The sequence below is a fragment of the Zalophus californianus genome, chromosome 2, assembly GCF_009762305.2.
Source record: "Zalophus californianus isolate mZalCal1 chromosome 2, mZalCal1.pri.v2, whole genome shotgun sequence".
Lineage (NCBI taxonomy): Eukaryota > Metazoa > Chordata > Mammalia > Carnivora > Otariidae > Zalophus > Zalophus californianus.
This window is the reverse complement of record NC_045596.1, coordinates 167,755,037-167,772,210: the sequence shown is the minus strand read 5'-3', so window position 1 is coordinate 167,772,210 and position 17,174 is coordinate 167,755,037. Positions and strand designations below refer to the sequence as shown.

Sequence of the window (17,174 nt, the reverse complement as noted above, 5' to 3'; positions counted from 1 at the left end):
ATCTCCTCCCCCAGGCCGGCCCTCCCCGCCCCCCCCAAGTCTTTCGCCTAAGGTTTCCTTCCTTCTTGGTGAGTTTGGGTTCTAGCTGAATGTTCCCCTTCTAACTCCTCCCGCTCCTCCTCTTTTCTTTCTTTAGGACTCCAAATGGGGTTTTCCGGAGGAGAGTGAGCAGCAGAAAAGAGCGGGGGGGGGGGGCGGGGGGGAAGCCTCTACCAGGCCTCCAGCTGTGGCCCTTGGAGGCACCTCAGCCCGCTGAGTGGTGGTTGCACTTGGGCTGAAGTTCCAAAATTGGACTCATGTTCTTAATATATCTAAGTCATTTCCCTTTCTCCTCCTTTCTGGAGCTTCATCCTTTTTCTTTGTCTGGTGGCACAGCCTTCAGAAACAGTGAAACCAAAGGTCTGGAAAGAATAGAAGGGCTTGTTTTCTGTTCCACGGTTGCATTCAGTTGACATGTAATGGATAACAAGGATGTGAAAGGCAGTGTCCAAGGAAGGCCAGCCTCTGTCTTCAGGGAGTCCGATGGCAGTCACAGGCTGTCCACGAGTGCCTCCAACACAAAGTGGACTGCTAAAATAGAGATCCGGCATGCTTTGAGAAAGCAGGGGAAGCTTTTTGGAAAGCATCATCCTTTCAGGTATTTGTCTTCTCCATGTGTGCGCCGGAACGCAATGACTCTTGCCATAGCAAAAGTCTACCTTGCAGTCTAGACCCTATGGCCAGCATGATGTAGGACATCTCCTAGGTGCTAAGCAGGTGTTTGTTGAATGAATGAATGAATGAATGAATGGCTGCAGGTACATGAATTGTTTGCACCTGTCCAGATGGAAGGGAAAAGAGCAGTGTGGCAGTACCTCAAGCCTGTAGAAATTTGGTTCACTGAGCTGGTGCATGAGGATTTCCTCTGGATGTTGCCTTTAGACCTTTTTGGTGAGCCTGTTTTTGTAAGCCCCACTTTCTATGAAGCGCCCCTGGTGGTATTTCAGCTAGTTGATGATGGGAGCCTTGCTCACTTCACAGGTGAGGGTGATCACCTAGGTATTGATTTGCAAACCACCTGCTCCTGGGTAGAGAGCTTGCAAGCCCTTCTTTTCCCTCTTGTTGGTGCTTTCTTCTCTCTTCTGTAAAAGGAAGTAGGGCCTGCATGCCCCATCTTGTCATCCTGGGTGAGCTGAACTGTATTGGGCTCTGTATTTTACTAAGGTTGAAATAAACCCTGAAGACACGCAGATTTTGGTTGGTGTCTCCTTATGGAGAAATTCTGCAAAAGTGGGAAGGCAGAAGCATTAGCTCTATCAGTCAAATCCTCCCGAACAACCAGCTCTCCTGCTTGCTTGCTGGGTGTTTCCTCAAAGTGCTGGAATGCTACGAAGACCCAGACGGCAGGAGCACGGTCTTCACGGTGTTGCATCTAGTGGCACTTTACTGATTTCCCGTCTTCTTCATGAGGCAGGTGGACAGAGGGCTTGGAAAAGAGGGTCTGGGTGCTGGCACATTGGACTGCCCCGCCTCCTCTGTCTTTCTACCCTGAGCAGTTTGGGTTGCCTTACTTTCAGTTTTCCATCTCTGTCTTGGTGAGCTGGATAGGACTCCTGCAATCTAATCTGTTAGGCTTTGGAAAGGAAGGAAGCAGAGCAAATATTATAGTGTGACAGCCTATGGGGAGAGAAGAATCCTAGCCCTGCCCAGTATAAGCCCATCACTGAGCCAGGGAATTGGACAGGGTGGGGAGATAGGGCGGCTGAGAGGTGGGAGGGATAGGGTCCCTTCCTTCCTGTTCTTAGGAGGCCTGTGGTTGGTGCATTGGGACTATAACTGGAAGACTCCATTGACCTTTGTTCCGAATCTTGGGTTCCTCTGCTTTCCCATCCCCTGGCCCCTGCTTTTAAGCCCATCCAACCTTTTAGGCTTTATAATTTATCTCCTTTCTGCAGAGGACTGAAAGCTGAATTGAGCTCTTTCACCGTGGAGGTCACAGCGCTGCTGAGGCCGGAGCTCCTGACACTGCCCAGTGTGGGGCCAAAGGCTCTCAGCTTTGGGCCTGTGGGGTGCCTTTCTGCCCTCAGAGGCTGGCGGCTGAGATAAAGAGGGTGGTCCGCTTGTCCTTACACTTGAGAAACACTATAGTTAAAGCGCAAAGGCCGGGATTCGCTGTGCCATCAGCTAGGACTTACAGTTGGCCAGCCACTTGCAAAGGGGCTCTCCCGCGTGGGGATGCTCCCGTGGGCAGAGCCGGAGGCAGTCCCAGAGTCCCTTCCCTGGAGCCTGACCTGCGTGCCTGGCTTCTGTTCACTTTCAGGATAGCCCGGCCAACATGGAGTCCGGGGATCTCTTGGTTTTTTTTTTTTAAACCTCCTGGAGAATTTCAGAGATGTAAAATATGATGGTTCTTGGAGTAGAGGGAAGAGTAAGGGAAGTTTATGCCTTTCCTTGTGAGGGATCCCAGCCTCCCAACTTTTGCTTTTTGACATGTGCTTATTGATACTGGAGGGGTAGAGAGGGCCGTGCAGCTGCCTGCCCCATAGTAAGCAGCTTTGTGGTGGTAATGATACTCACAGACTACTTCCTACGGGCTGCGTGCGTGCGCGCACACGTCGTAACAACATTTACCCCGTGCTTCCTCTTCACCAGAACTCCTGTTAAGCACTTTTCGCACATATTTCATTGCATCCTTGCAGCCCCCTTTGAAGTAGGTAAAGTGATTTTCTCAATTTTGCAAATGAGGGGGAAACGCCCAGAAGAGTTCAGTGGAGTCTGGCTCTAAAACACATGCTCTCTCACTTCACTCTCCCACATCGGTGGGTAACTGAAATCAGCACGCCCTTTCTATGGTCCTCTTCTTGCAAGAGTTTCAACAAATGCACTCACGCTGGTCGTTGTCACCTGCATCCTCTTTGCCACACCCAGCCCCTCCTCTCCCTCTCCCCCGTGGGCCTCCTCCTTAGACACACTTAGGCCACTTGCAATTTCCCCCAGCACTTTGCAAAAGTAGATAAGAGAAACCATGATGTTATCTTTTCAGTTTTCTGCAGCCCACGTTTCAGTGGGTCAAGTTTTAAAGGAAGATTATTGCTCTGGATTCCTGCTAGGGAGCCCTGCAGTGAAACTGAATTCATTGTGTCTCCCACCTGGGGGTACTGCCACAATTCTGCAAATTGGAGATCTCAGTGTTTATAGGCTAACTGATAAACCAGGTGAGGCTGCTCACCTGTGTTTGTGATCTCTGGTGGAGCCTTGAGCCATGGGAAGGCCGTTGCCTCCTACTGACTCCAACTACCACATTTTCTGTGACCATAGATGCAGCTGCTGTTAAGAGGTCATGACTGTTTAAAATATTTTTGTTGCTTTTGGCATCTTTATTGCGGTGGATCAATGTTCAGTTTCTCCAGCCTTTTCCCTGAAATGTGTCCCCTTAAAAATTCCTTCTTGAGTGTCTTTTGCCCGAGGCCCCTCGAAGTTCTAGGGTCCAGTGGGGTTTGGGCTGTCTGTGTCACGGGGGCACCTTTTCTTAACTTCCCCGTTGCTGTAGATGTTTGCATTCCTCACTCTGCACTTCCTCTGGGAACAAGTTCTCTCTCACATTATTCTCCTGCCTTAAGACTATTTGGAATGTGTTCTTATGACACTTTCAAAATGCAGTGATAGTTTAACAATAGGAGATAGACGCTCCTGCACTTTCTAAGTTATAATCGTCAGTCCATTCCCAAGGATGTGTTTTGAAATAGCTATGCCTGTGTCCTGTGGTTTTTACTGGGCCGTTGGCACAGTTGAAACTCTGCACTACACACTTAATGTATGCTGCAGATTTGAACATAGGTGAAGTCGGCTCACATGGCCCATGCATATTCTCGCAGTAGCTCCACACCCCGGTTCCTGTCTGCCGTGTTACAGCCCTCTGAGACCTCTGATGTCATTTCCTGATAAACTTTCTCCTGTCAAAGTTTAGCAATTTCCTGTTGGGATCCCTCTTACTGCTTGGGACCCTGCTCTCTCCAGCTTCCACCCTAACAGGGTAACAGGACAGGAGATGGGTTACTGCACATCCCACCCCATGTCGAGGAACACCTTCCTGACTTTCTGGAGCAAAATCCCTGAAATTCCCTGTCCTGCCGATGCAAAGTAACATGAAAGAAAAATCTCCAAATCTTAAAAATGAATTAATGTTTTTTTCATACTTGAACCATCAGAGGTTACAGTAGATGGTTTCATAATGGGGCCAACACCCTTTAAGGCTTTATCTCTGTGATCACTTTCCTTTTTATTTACCTCAAAAGTGTCAAATGGTCAAGCAGATGAATCTCCCTTATTTCACTCTATTTTTTCCTTTATCTCCAAACTACACTAGCGATCTTAAAAATAAGATATCCAAGGAGTGCCTGGCTGGTTTCATTCGGTGGAGTGTGTGACTTGATCTCGGGGTTGTGAGTTCGACCCCCACGTTGGGTGTAAAGATGACTTAAAAATGAAACCTAAAAAAAAAAGACATCCAATAGAGCAGACTATAGCTTTAATGATGTAATAACTCTAAAGCTTTTCTTTAAGAAAAAAAATCTATCCATCTCTTCATTCTTCTATTCAGCCATTTATTTAAAAAATGCCAGCCCCATCTCCAAAGTTTCAAGAAGGAAAATTCCACTGGGCGTCTTGGTCAGGGTTCCTCCTTCATTTTCCCAGAGCACTGGGCATGGTGTGGCTTAGGTGCTATAGCAATAGAGGAATATAGTGATAGATGTGGGTGTGAATATTGAGTTGGCCTCAAGGACAGGGGCTCCTCTTATGAAGACTAGAGAGTAAGGAACCAACCCTGCAGGGGAAAGAATGAGCCTGTCTGGGGCGCCTGGGTGGCTCAGTTGGTTAAGCAACTGCCTTCGGCTCAGGTCATGATCCGGCAGTCCCGGGATCGAGTCCCACATCGGGCTCCCTGCTCAGCGGGGAGTCTGCTTCTCCCTCTGACCCTCTTCCCTCTCGTGCTCTCTGGCTCTCATTCTCTCTCTCAAATAAATAAATAAAATCTTTAAAAAAAAAAAGAATGAGCCTGTCTAAGAGGATATTGCAATAAGAAATAAGAAACCCAAACTCAACCAGATTGGACAGTGCCAAAGCCCTCTGGGTAGGTACCTGGCTCTTGGGCAGTTGTGTTGGGTGGGATGGTGTCTTCTTAGGTTTAAGACTTTGGGGCACCTGGCTGGCTCGGTCGGTGGAGCATGCAACTCTTGATGTCGGGCTCGTGAGTTCAAGGCCCCACGTTAGACGTAGAGCTTACTTAAAAAAAAAAAAAAAAAGATTCTGAAACACCAAATAGTCCCAAGAGAGCTAATTGAGGCAAGGTTTTGCTTGTTTGTGGACTCTGGAGACTTGACAAATTTATTCTCAGCTTCAAAATTTATACACTGGGGTCAGGGTGTGTGTGCAGTTAAATAGCTTTCCCACCTGCTGAATAAAAGAATACACATTCCCTGTAGAACATTTGGAAAATTTGGAAAATATACAGAAGTAAATAAAATTCACACATAACCCATAGTCAATATTTTGGTGTCTGTATGTCAGTCTTTTTCTATCCAAATATAGAAATAAAAAAATAATATTTAGGAGATTGAGATCATATTGTAAGCCATATTATATCTTTAAAAAACTTATGATGAGTTTCTCCCTAATTCATTTAAAATTCTTTGAAAACATAGTTTTTTAATGATTGTGTAATATTTCCTTATGTAAATGTCCCATAATTAAATTATCCCCTAATCATTGGGATATTCAGGACATTTCCAACTTGTTATTATTAATTCTAATGGAGTTGCCTTTTTAAAATTTTTAATCTTTATTTGCATCTTAGTTTATTTACTTGGATGGAATCCTAGAAGTAGAATTACTGGGTCAAAGGGTATGAACATTTTTTTTTAAGATTTTATTTATTTATTTGACAGAGAGAGAGCACAAGTAGGCAGAGAGGCAGGCAGAGGGAGAGGGAGAAGCAGGCTCTCCACTGAGCAGGGAGCCCGACGTGGGGCTCGATCCCAGGACCCTGAGATCATGACCTGAGCCGAAGGCAGCCCCTTAACCGACTGAGCCACCCAGGCGCCCCAGGGTATGAACATTTTTAGCTCTCTTGTTACCTATTGCCAAATTGCTTTCCACAAAGATTCATGCTCCTATCCCGGGTGTATAAGAATCCTAAGACATCTTTTCAAGTAGATATTTGTTTCAAGCAACAATCTTCTCTTTATATTCTTGACCCTCTAGTGCCTCTGTCTCCCATTGGTGCATGTTCTTTTTTCCTCCGGGTTTTGGTCCCAGCTGTCTCTTTTATATTAATCAGCCTGATGAGGTTGTCAATTGCCTCAATTCCTAGGGGACAGTTTTATTATTATTTTTTTTTCTTGGCTTAAATCTTCTCCAATAATGGAACCTAAGACATTGAAATGGTAGTCAAGGAGATATTTTGGACAGATGTCTCCCAGTGCCCTTCATCTCATTCTTTTTTTTTTTTTTTTTTAAAGATTTTATTTATTTATTCATGAGAGACAGAGGGGGAGAGAGAGAGAGAGAGAAGCAGACTCCCAAGGAGCAGGGAGCCCGATGCGGGACTCGATCCCAGGACCCTGGGATCATGACCTGAGCCGAAGGCAGACGCTCAACCATCTGAGCCACCCAGGCGCCCCCTTCATCTCATTCTAAGGTGGGAAGCCCTTAACTCTTCTCATGAGTTTCATCTGGTCAACTGGCAAATGTTGGCTGGGAATCTTGGTTTAATTGACATTTAACCCATTTTCTGCTGCTGATCAGTTGGTAACTCAGTGCAAACTCACTTTTTGCTCAAAGTCTCCCTTTTACCATAAATTAAATATTTAACATATTTTCAAGCGCAGTACATACTTAGGAACTTATACACTGAAGAAATTTGAATCATATAAGGCTTTTGTTTTTTCTGGGGCGCCTGGGAGGCTCAGTCATTGCGCGTCTGCCTTCGGCTCGGGTCATGATCCCAGGGTCCTGGGATCGAGCCCCGCATCAGGTTCCCTGCTCCTCGGGAGGCCTGCTTCTCCCTCTCCCACTCCCCCTGCTTGTGTTCCCTCTTTCGCTGTGTCTCTCTCTGTCAAGTAAATAAATAAAATCTTAAAAAAAAACCAACTTTGCTCTTTTCTATTTTACTCTTCATTAAAATACATTCTTCAGTTATTTAGATTATGTGAGGCCATGTTTTGGTTTGGTTTGATGAGCGTGTGTGTGTGTGTGTGTGTGAGAGAGAGAGAGAGAGAGAGAGAGAGAGAGAGAACGAACACATTACTGTATGTGCACGTAATTTGAATTGCATTTTACAAGATCCAGGAAGGAAGATGAAGCAGGAAGCAAACGTGAAAAAACATTCAGCCTCAGTAGGCATCATTATATATTTAAAACTAGCAACAGTTGGAAATGAGAACATTCAATGTATACAAGATTATAGAGATGGTAACAATATATTGCTGACTGCAAAGTAAACAGACAATGCTTTTAGTAAGCAGTTTTGTAATAGGTCTCAAGAATTGTAAAAGATCATTACCTACGCTCTAGTCATATTGTTGCTTGGAATTTGTATATGCTGTTTCCATATGAAAGAAGAAACAAAGCATGAAAATAAGAATTTTCATAACATTTATAATAGTGAAAAGTTGAATATAATCTGTCTAATCATAGAGAAATGGTTGAGTAAATTATAGTAAATGCAGTTCAGTAATGTTATGCAACCATTAAAAGCAATGATTATAAAGACTATGTAGCAACATGGAACATGTTTATGATATAATTTAAAAATTTTAAAAGGCCAATTAAGTGGAGAGGGGCATGAAAAAGCATGCAAAAATGAAAACGATTGGCTAGAGTGAATTTTTAAAAAATTCCAACGTCCTTATACTGTGATTTCTGGGAGAAATCACAGTATAAGGAAAATTCTAGGGAGGTTTGGCAAACTTTGGAAAGCGGGTACTGAGTTGGGTGGACCAAGGTCCTTTCCTGCACAGATCTTCTGTGTTCTTTGTCACCAATGTGTTGTGAAGACTCTGCAGCTACTTGCTAGGAGGTTTCATTATGCTCTTAGAGCAGAGGTGAAGGGGCTCGCCTGGGAGAGGGGTATCTGATGCTGCACCCCAGTGAGAACACTCACCATGTTGTCCCAGGAGATGGGGAGAGAGTCATTGTCAGGGTATGGGGCCTAGGACATGGGTTGGGGGCAAGTCCTGGGATAGAGCACCTATGTCACCCTCCACTCAATAGTTTTACAGTGGGAAACTTGGATTAAAATGAAATTTAAGATAACAAGGGATTTTAAAGAGTCAGAAAACAGGCTAAAACTAATTGGAGGGATGTAGAAAGAATGGTACAAAGATTTGCCTGGGTCTTAGTAGGGGAATTTGGGGTGACAGTATGTATGTGTGCATCAAGGTGTTTCTCTTCCCTTATGACTCAATTACTAGCACTTCCCTTTCTCCCCTCACTGCCCAGTTGTTGGGGCTGGGCATGGGGTGGCAGAGATCACTGGATTAGGGGGGCCTTTCCAGGAAAAAGAGGAGGAGCCAGGGGGCCTTGGAGGATGGTGGCGGCAGGTTGAAGAGCAGAGAGAGGGGGTTGGGGGATCGGGAGAAGCAGGCTCCCTGTACCAAACCTTAGCCTCTCTTCTGATAAGGGATGAAAAGTGGGGTCAGAATAAACTGACAGAGGATTGGGGGTTAGGACGTCAGGTTTGTGTTTGGTGCGCCATCTTTGAGTATGTTGCTTCTGTGTGGGCCGGCTAGGCATAACAGCATTTCCCTGTGATGCTTGGTTCTCCTGCAGCCCATGCTTCTCCCCTGCCTCCCACATTCTTGATGAGCTCCGTGACTCAGCTGCTTCCCAGGACATCCGAGCAGCTTTTTTTTTCTGGCGATAGAACCACAGTCAGGAGAAGTAACCAAAATTCTTTTTGTTCTCCTTCCTTTTTCCCATGGAGGTGGGGAGCCCCCTCCACAAAAGCAGCCTGTTGGAGGATTGTAGACAGTGCCTTCTCTGGCCTGTGACCTGACAAAAAGGCTGGCACTGATCAATCCTGTAGGCTGAAAAGGGAACATTTGAAAGCCAGCAGTAAGCTGGATGCCGTGCTTACCAGCTGGGTCTAAAGACAGTCGGCTTGGTTACCCCCCCTGCAGTTTATATGCTTTCTCTTAGAGATGTCCTAGGAGTGGTAGCAGTCCTGAAACTTCTGGAAATTCTGTCTCTGTGGCTGGGCTGGCATCAAGGGAATTTGCCTGGTTTTCTTGGGGTTTGGGTGAGCTCCCTCATCCCAACTGGGCGGCTGTGCACAGGACCGTGCATGGGATGCTTTGGACATCCCAGCCTTTCTGCATGGGACTCCGATTTCCTTCTGATTCTCTGGGGGGAAGCTGCATCCTTTCTCAGGGGTATGCTCCTTCCCAGCCAAAGCCAGGCCTCCTGCCTTCCTGTCTTTGACCCAGTGTCTGCTAGAAGACTTGAAATTCCTCCCCTGGTGCTTGTTCCTGACTCTTGACTCCAGCCCACCCTTCCCCTTTCCGGACCTCACGCTTGCCTGGCTGTGGAACTGCAGCTGGGATGGAGGGTTCGCTGGGAAAGCACCGGGAGAGCAGGGGTCCGGCTGTGCGACTTGTGACCGCCAAGATGCTCCTTGCCGCCGTGGTTCTCCACTTCCTTCATATCGCTACTTCCTTCTCCACCATCTTCCCAGGTTTTGTCCTTTTCTCACCTTCTCTTTTCCTTCTTTCCTTCCTTTTAGCTGTGCTTTTTCACCTTTGTCCCATTTCTCTGCCTGCTGTATTCTTTTGGCCCGCACCGTTACCAGCAAGTAGCCATGGGCCCCTGACCCATGTCCCTTCTGACTGTCATCTGTCCCCATCAGGAATCTGGCCTGATCTTAACCTGCAGTCAAGGATTTTTTGTTCCCTGGTATCTTTGTGTGTGTGCGTGTGCGCACGTGGGCTTGCACACACTCACATGAGTGTTGGGGGGGCACTTTTTCTTGGGTCTGCCCCTCCACACTGCCAGGCCCCCATGGGGGTGGGAGAGAACAGACCATGCCACCAGTTGCCACCCTTTGAGTGAGCCTAATCTTTTTTTTTTTTTTAAGACTTTATTTTATTTATTTGAGACAGAGAGAGAGAGCACAAGAGGGGGTAGGGTGAGAGGGAGAAGCAGACTCCCCACCGAGCAGGGAGCCCGATACAGGACTCGATCCCGGGACTCCGGGATCATGACCCGAGCCGAAGGCAGTCGCCCAACCAACTGAGCCACCCAGGCGCCCAAGTGAGCCTAATCTTGTGGGAATGTGGGACTGACCTGCCTTGGGCCTGGACGACTCTGGGTGTGGCATCTTGGTAGCTTACTTGCTGACCCAGCGTTGTGTTGCACGCATGGCCTCAAGCCAGCCGGCTCCCCACTTTGCTTAGGGCCTTGGTGGGCTTGGGTCACAGTGAGTTTTGCTTGTTGAAGCCAAGCGGGGCCCAGTGGTGGGTGGTGTCTGTCCTTGAAAGTCAGAATGTCATGTGGTGTTTTCTGACCCTTGTGGGGGTGTTCTACCTGTGCCCTGTGCTGTGATCCAGGTTGGGTGTAACTGCTTATTGGAAGGTGCTCATCCTCCTTGGGGAGGAGAATAGAGCCCCTGCCCTTCGTCTGGCTCGCCAGAGAGTCAGAAGAAAATCACGTGGAGAAAGGAGGCTGGCTTGAAGGTGAAGCTTGTCTGTCATCATCAGAGACCCTGTTGGAGTCGGTGAAGGTGTTCATTGGTTGGGGCCTTCTTCTGATTCCTCATTCTTCCAGTCATAAGTGGCCTTTGGGTAACAGCAGAGTGAAGTAAGTGAAGCTAGGGCTGAGGGATGTGGCCCTCAGATTTAATTCCTTCATGGAGCTAGAGGGTTTGCTCTTGATGACTGAATTCCTGGCAACGTTTTATATGAGTATTTGAGTTGGAGCTTAAATATTTTCTGAGTTTCTTTATGTATAAAATTGGGTTATGGCTTACTTTACAAGGCTTTTGTGAAGGGCAATAAAAATACCTAGTGGTTTATGAAATGTTTAATGTGTGCCAGGCACTTAATTCTCACCAAAATCTTAGGAGGTGTAGGTACCACTATTATCCCTGTTTTACAGGTGCAGAAACTGAAGCTCAGGAAAATGATAGCTTGCAGTCACACACTTATTAAGGGGCTAAAACTGGAATTAGAACCCAGGTCCCTGATCTCGGCTTATTTCCTCTTTATATGTAAAGTTGCCCGAGGCTCTGCTTGGCACACAGTAGCGCCTCAGGAAACTTAGTTGAGTACCTGCTCATGCATTTTGCTGGCTGTGTATGGAACAGAACTGAGAGAGGTTTCCAGGGTCTGGTTGGGGTGGAACAGTTGGTGCTCTGGGGAAGGAGGGCCGATGAGAGAGAGAGCGCCTAGCTTCTCACAGAGGTGAGTCAAGCCAAAGTGAAGTTCTTACAGGTCCTGAGGCAGGATGAGATTCACCTTCCTCCTCATCACCTCCCTTCCTCCTGCCATGCAGGGTGATGTGAGCAGAGCCCAGGAATGCCTTATGTGGATCGACAGAACCGAATCTGTGGGTTTCTGGACATCGAGGAGAATGAGAACAGTGGCAAGTTTCTACGGAGGTACTTTATTCTGGACACCCAGGCCAACTGCCTTCTCTGGTACATGGACAACCCCCAGGTGAGAGGCTGCATGGGAAGGTGGAGGCAGGGGGGCGGGGGGGTGGCTGGCCTGGGAGGAATGCCGGTGGGATTAGCCTCAAGGGCTTCAGCCCCTGTGGGCAGCATCAAACTGGTAGTCAGTGAGGAGGGGAAAAAACCCCCATCAAACACATATACACACACGCGGAACCATCCCCGATGTTAGCTTGAGGAAAAGGAAGCTCATCTCTCCTGCCCCTGGGAATCTGGTATCTTTTCTTGCACTCAGGAATTGAACACTCGCAGAAGTCCAGGAGAGGCTGGCCCGGCTTGTTCCGGGCTCCAGGGTATGGCTTGCTGTCTTTCACCAACCTCGTTATGGCTGTGGCCTCATGACCACTCCTGTTCTTCCAGTCTGGGGCCCCTCCCTGGCAGGGAATGTGGCCTGGTTCCTTGAGCTGGACAGATGTTGGACTGCTTCGGTCTCGTTCATCAGGGAGTCATAGATCATAGAATCCTGGTTTGGAGGTGACTTTGGTGGTCACCTGGTTTTGCCTCTTCGTGCTACAGATGAGAAACTGAGTCTTAGACATTGACTTCATCAAGGACACGGCCAGAAGTAGGTGACTTGCCTGCATTTTGTGGCAGTCAGACCCCCTACTTTCTGTTGCTCAGCCTGGGAATCCCTGGAGTTGTCACTGGTATGGGAAAAAGTCTCAAGTCTTTTTTTTTTTTTTTTTTTTTCTGGTGCTGTGAGTGCTGCTGGCTCTTTCCTTCCCACTGCCCTGGAGCAGTTCGGTGGACCGAGGCCCCAAAGATTGGCATGGCCCCTGAATGTCAAGTTCACGGCTCATAGCCATGTTGCGGCTAGGAGGGGTGGGGGCTGAGATCCTAGCTCTGGTTGAGAGACTTGGGAAGAGGAAAGTCTCGAGTGTTAGGGGATGGATTTATGCTTTAAGATGTGCAGTGGAAAAAGATCACTGTGAGTCTCTAGGTCATTATCCAGGGATTAACCCTCTAGAGGCCTTTGGCATTTGTCCTCTGGATTTGGTGGCTGAGAGGAAACGCTACAGATAAAGAAAATATACTCAGGTTAGCTGCCACTTAGTCACCTTCTCCAGGAAAGACTTAACCCTAAATAGAATTGTGCCCCATGTGTCACCCCACATCCCTGATAAACCTTCTGTTGATTACTTTCATCTGAAGTGCTGGGCTTACAGGATGAAACCTACATATGGACACTTATGTCCTTGACTTAGCCTGGAATGCTTGCCTCTGATAATGTTTTGGTCTTGGGTTTGCCTTCTGGCCCTACTCTGTCATTTTCCCTGCCTTTGCTCTGTACAGGTGCCCACAGCTGGGTCAACAGATCCACTGTGAAAGGAAGTAGCACTGTTGGAGGAGCTTGGGATCAAGTCTTTGTTGCTGTAGACTTGGCTTCTGGCATGCCAGGGGTGAGCCCCGAGTGACTCATGGTCTCTGGGTTTTATCATTCCCTTTCCCTTTTTCTCCCTTTGTATACTTTCTCCCACTCATCTGTCATATTAGCTAGGGTAACTTGAAAGTATTTTTGTCTTGACATATGTGCTTACTGCCATGCTTCCTGCTAGGACTGTTCTTAATCCAAATGCACTTGCCTAGGAAATCCTGACTAACTGTTGGCAGCCACCTCCTCTGAGAGCTGGTCCCTCCTTCACAGCCTGGACCACAGGCTGAGAATCTTGCTGTCAGTGACAGATCACCCAGGGCCACCTTGTCACCATCTCAGATTTCAAATGTTGCCAGTTGTTGGGATTTCCCTTGCTCTGTCCTGCCCACTGATTTGACTGTTCTTTGGTTCTAGAACCTGCACTGACCTCGAATGCTCTGCCATGGGCTGCCTCACTGGGAGCTCTGGGGTCAGCCTCTGCAGCAGGTCCTACCCTGTGCTAGGGGCCTCCTGCACTTCCCTGCTGACCCAGCTCTCAGGATGCTGTTGGAGCTAGAGTCTTCTTTGAGTTTGAGTTATCAAATGGAACTCATGGCCACTGCAGGAGAGTCTTTACATTTTCCCTGGAAGCAGAGATTTCAGCTGGCTTGGCCTGTGCCGAAAAAAAAAAACAGTCTTGCTGTGGCAGAGAAATAGTTCTGAACATTTCACTCCGCCTGTCGAAGAGCTTAGCTCTTTGTCATGTTAGTGGCCAAATAGCCATCCTAGATTTGAGAGTGGCTATTTTTATAAGTTGTAAAAGAGTATCAGTGAACATTTATGAGTATGTGGCAAGCACTGTTCTAAAGACTTCAGTAGCAGAGCTGGGATCCCGGCGCTGGCGATCTCTGACACTGTTGGGCTCCGGTTCCCCTGCCTTTCCTTTCCTTTCCTTTCCTTTCCTTTTCCTTTTCCTTTCCTTTTCCTTTCCTTTTCCTTTCCTTTTCCTTTCCTTTTCCTTTCCTTTTCCTTTCCTTTTCCTTTCCTTTCCTTTTCCTTTCCTTTTCCTTTCCTTTCCTTTTCCTTTCCTTTTCCTTTCCTTTTCCTTTCCTTTTCCTTTCTTCTTTCCTTTCCTTCTTCTTTCCTTCTTTCCTTCTTTCTTTCTTTTTCTTTATATTTTAAAGATTTTACTTATTTATTTGACAGAGAGAGACACGGCAAGAGAGGGAACACAAGCACGGGGAGTGGGAGAGGGAGAAGCAGGCTTCCCGCCAAGCAGGGAGCCCGATGCGGGGCTCGATCCCAGGACCCTGGGATCATGACCTGAGCCGAAGGCAGATGCTTAACGACTGAGCCACCCAGGCGCCCCACCATCTTACTTTTATAGGGAAAAGGAGACTCCTGATATGGTATCTTAGTTAATAGGCACTCATAAGCGGGGGCTTCTCTCAACCCACGTCTCTGATCTTTGCCTGTCGAAGCTACTTGGTAGTTGGTGTTTCTGGAGCCTGGTTTTACTCCCACTCCCACTCCCACTACTATTACTTTTAACTGCTGGTTATGCTTCCTGAATGCGGGATGCTTTACGTATATCGTCTCATGGAGTCCTTCCAGTGATCCTGGGACTCAGGGGCTATTATCACTCGGGAAGTACTCCGCAAGGTGCCGGAAGTTTGGCACCTTTTTCAAGGTCACACAGGTATAGCGCTGGAGTTGGTGCCAGGTCTGTGTGACTCCAGTGTCTGCGCTCTTCCCCTGTGTCCACCTCCTCCTCCCGATGTCTGGGCTCAGCCCTGTGCACGGTCCTGGGGACCATATGGGAGGTGAATTCAGTGAACTCCTTGCCACTAGGAAGCCTCAGGTTTAGTTGGAGAGATGAAAACAACACCCACAACTGCGGTGCTAAAAATCTTGGTGCACCTTTATAACAAGATAGCGCATTGTTGAGTTGAACGGCCCAGATGCTAGTAGCTTGGCTGAAGGAGAAGGGGCTGCCATTTTCCTCTGCGGCTGCCCATCTAAGGAAGACGTAGGGCCTCAAGCTGGAGTCTCAGATGGAAAGTTGTCAGGCCTGGGAGATAAGAGATCAAGGCTCTCCCACGAAGTTATTTTGTACATTAGGTAAGTTATTTATCCTCTCCGGGCTATAGGTACTCTAGATGATTTTTAACATGGCTTTTAGCCCCTCAATTCCTGAAGGGCTGAGAAGAGTGAACTCCTGGAGTTTAGCAACATTGCTTAATGCATATTTGCTAAATGCATAAATACATCCTGTGTGCTATACACCAGTATAGATGCTGAGGCTCCAACAGTGAATAGACCAAATCTTTGCCTTCATGGAGCTTACGCTGTAGGTGAGAAATGTGGCAGGGAGAGTGGGGTCCCCCTTCATGGAGATCCAGATAAGGAAGGATGGGTGAGATAGATCATTACCACAAGTGATTTCCATTTGTAGGGCATTTTAAAAGTTTAGGTATGTTTTCACTTATAATATCTCTTTTGATTGTTATGCACCCTGTCCCAGGCAGAGCGGCAGGGGAAGTGGAGGGTATTTCTGGATGGGGGCAATAGCAGTCGTTTGGAAGCCTCTGAGGCAGCAGCAAGGAGGAAGGTGAGCTTCCTGGTCAGAGGGGATTTAAGGTCAGGTTCTCCAGAAGAAGATCCCAAGACCAGGAATCAGGCACCGAGTCAAGGATTTGTACCAAGTTCGTTTCCTTCCTTCCTTCCTTCCTTCCTTCCTTCCTTCCTTCCTTCCTTCCTTTCTTCCTTCCTTCCTTTCTTCTTAAGATTTTATTTATTTATTTGAGAGACAGAGAGAGCATGAGTGGGGGGAGGGCCAGGAGAGGGAGAAGCAGATTGCTCACTGAGCAGGGAGCCCGATGTAGGGCTCCATCCCGGGACCCTGAGATCATGACCTGAGCTGAAGTCAGATGCTTAACTGACTGAGCCACCCAGGCGCCCCTGGGCCAAGTTTTTTCTTAAGGAACTGTTCTCCTGGAAACCGTCAAGAGAGCTGGGAAGCAGGACAGGGAAGCAGAGGAAGCCAGACAAGGGTCTGAGCTCAAACAGAAGTTGGCAAAGGGTAGGCCTCAGCCCGAGGCTGCAGTGGGGCTCAAAGTAAGTTAGGTCTCAGAGTTGTCCAAGGGAGGTGGGCTTTCGCATGCCCCACTGGACAGTCACTGGTTTTGGTTCTACAAATGTGAGCAAAACAGCTCCAGGAGCCTGAAGGCTGCCCTGTGCTCATGGACATATAGCAGGTACGCATTAGGGGTCAGCATGCATGTTCCAGGTACAGCCCTAAATGTCTGATAGAATTTAGAGCTGATGTGGTAAAGTATGAAATCCAGGTTTTTGATACAGGCAGTGGTGACACCAGACCGATATGGGATGAAACCCATTAGCTGAATAGGACCCCTATAAATGGAAAGTTTCAATATTATTGCTTATGGCCACTGATCCAGCTAGTGCATTTAAAAATCAATATGCTGACAATATCAAGCACGCAAATAGTTCTTGAATAGAAACAAACATTGGCTGGATTTCCGTGAAAACATTCCTATGATATTATGGCTTCAGCACCTGTATTTGAATTTAATATTGGTCCCTATCATGAGAGAGGAGATAAAATACCTTAATTAGGCTGCCGTACTTTATTACAGTGACCTGCAGAGTGACTAACTATGTTTTAATTGCACAGCAACGCTTACGTTCCAGCCTTGTGAGGCCCACTTGACTAAGTAATTGCAAGACTAAATTATATAGCCCTGAACAAAGGATAAACAGAAGCATGAACGTACTATTGCATTAGATGGTTGTTCTTATCAAATTTACTCTGTAAAGCATATTTTCTGTCTATTGCTAAAAAATACTCAGATGCTTTTACTTTCCAAAGACCATGATGTGAATTATGGATCATTGTAACATTCAGAAAGATGGTATCTCTCCTGGTAACTCTGGGGCCACAATGAGAGCCCTTTGCTTTTTCTTTTCTTTTTTTTTTTTTTAAATCTGAAAGCATTTCTTTCGTTGAAAGGGGCAAGGAGCTTTAGCTGTGTTAAAAAGATGGACTATTTGGATATTTTAGTAGAAAGAATACCGTAGTGTAGTAGGAATATA

General features: G+C 47.1%; 1 protein-coding gene across 2 annotated transcripts in view; it reads left to right on the top strand.

Moving 5' to 3' along the window:
• The window catches only part of PLEKHA2 (pleckstrin homology domain containing A2), a 59,325-nt gene that overhangs the window by 1,080 nt on the left and 41,071 nt on the right, over positions 1-17,174 (top strand). For both annotated transcript variants that reach the window (XM_027598726.2, XM_027598725.2), the window contains one exon: positions 11,527-11,690. In XM_027598726.2, coding sequence (XP_027454527.1) covers positions 11,550-11,690 — 141 coding nt within the window. In that variant the 5' untranslated portion in view covers positions 11,527-11,549. The remainder of the gene's footprint in view (positions 1-11,526; positions 11,691-17,174) is intronic.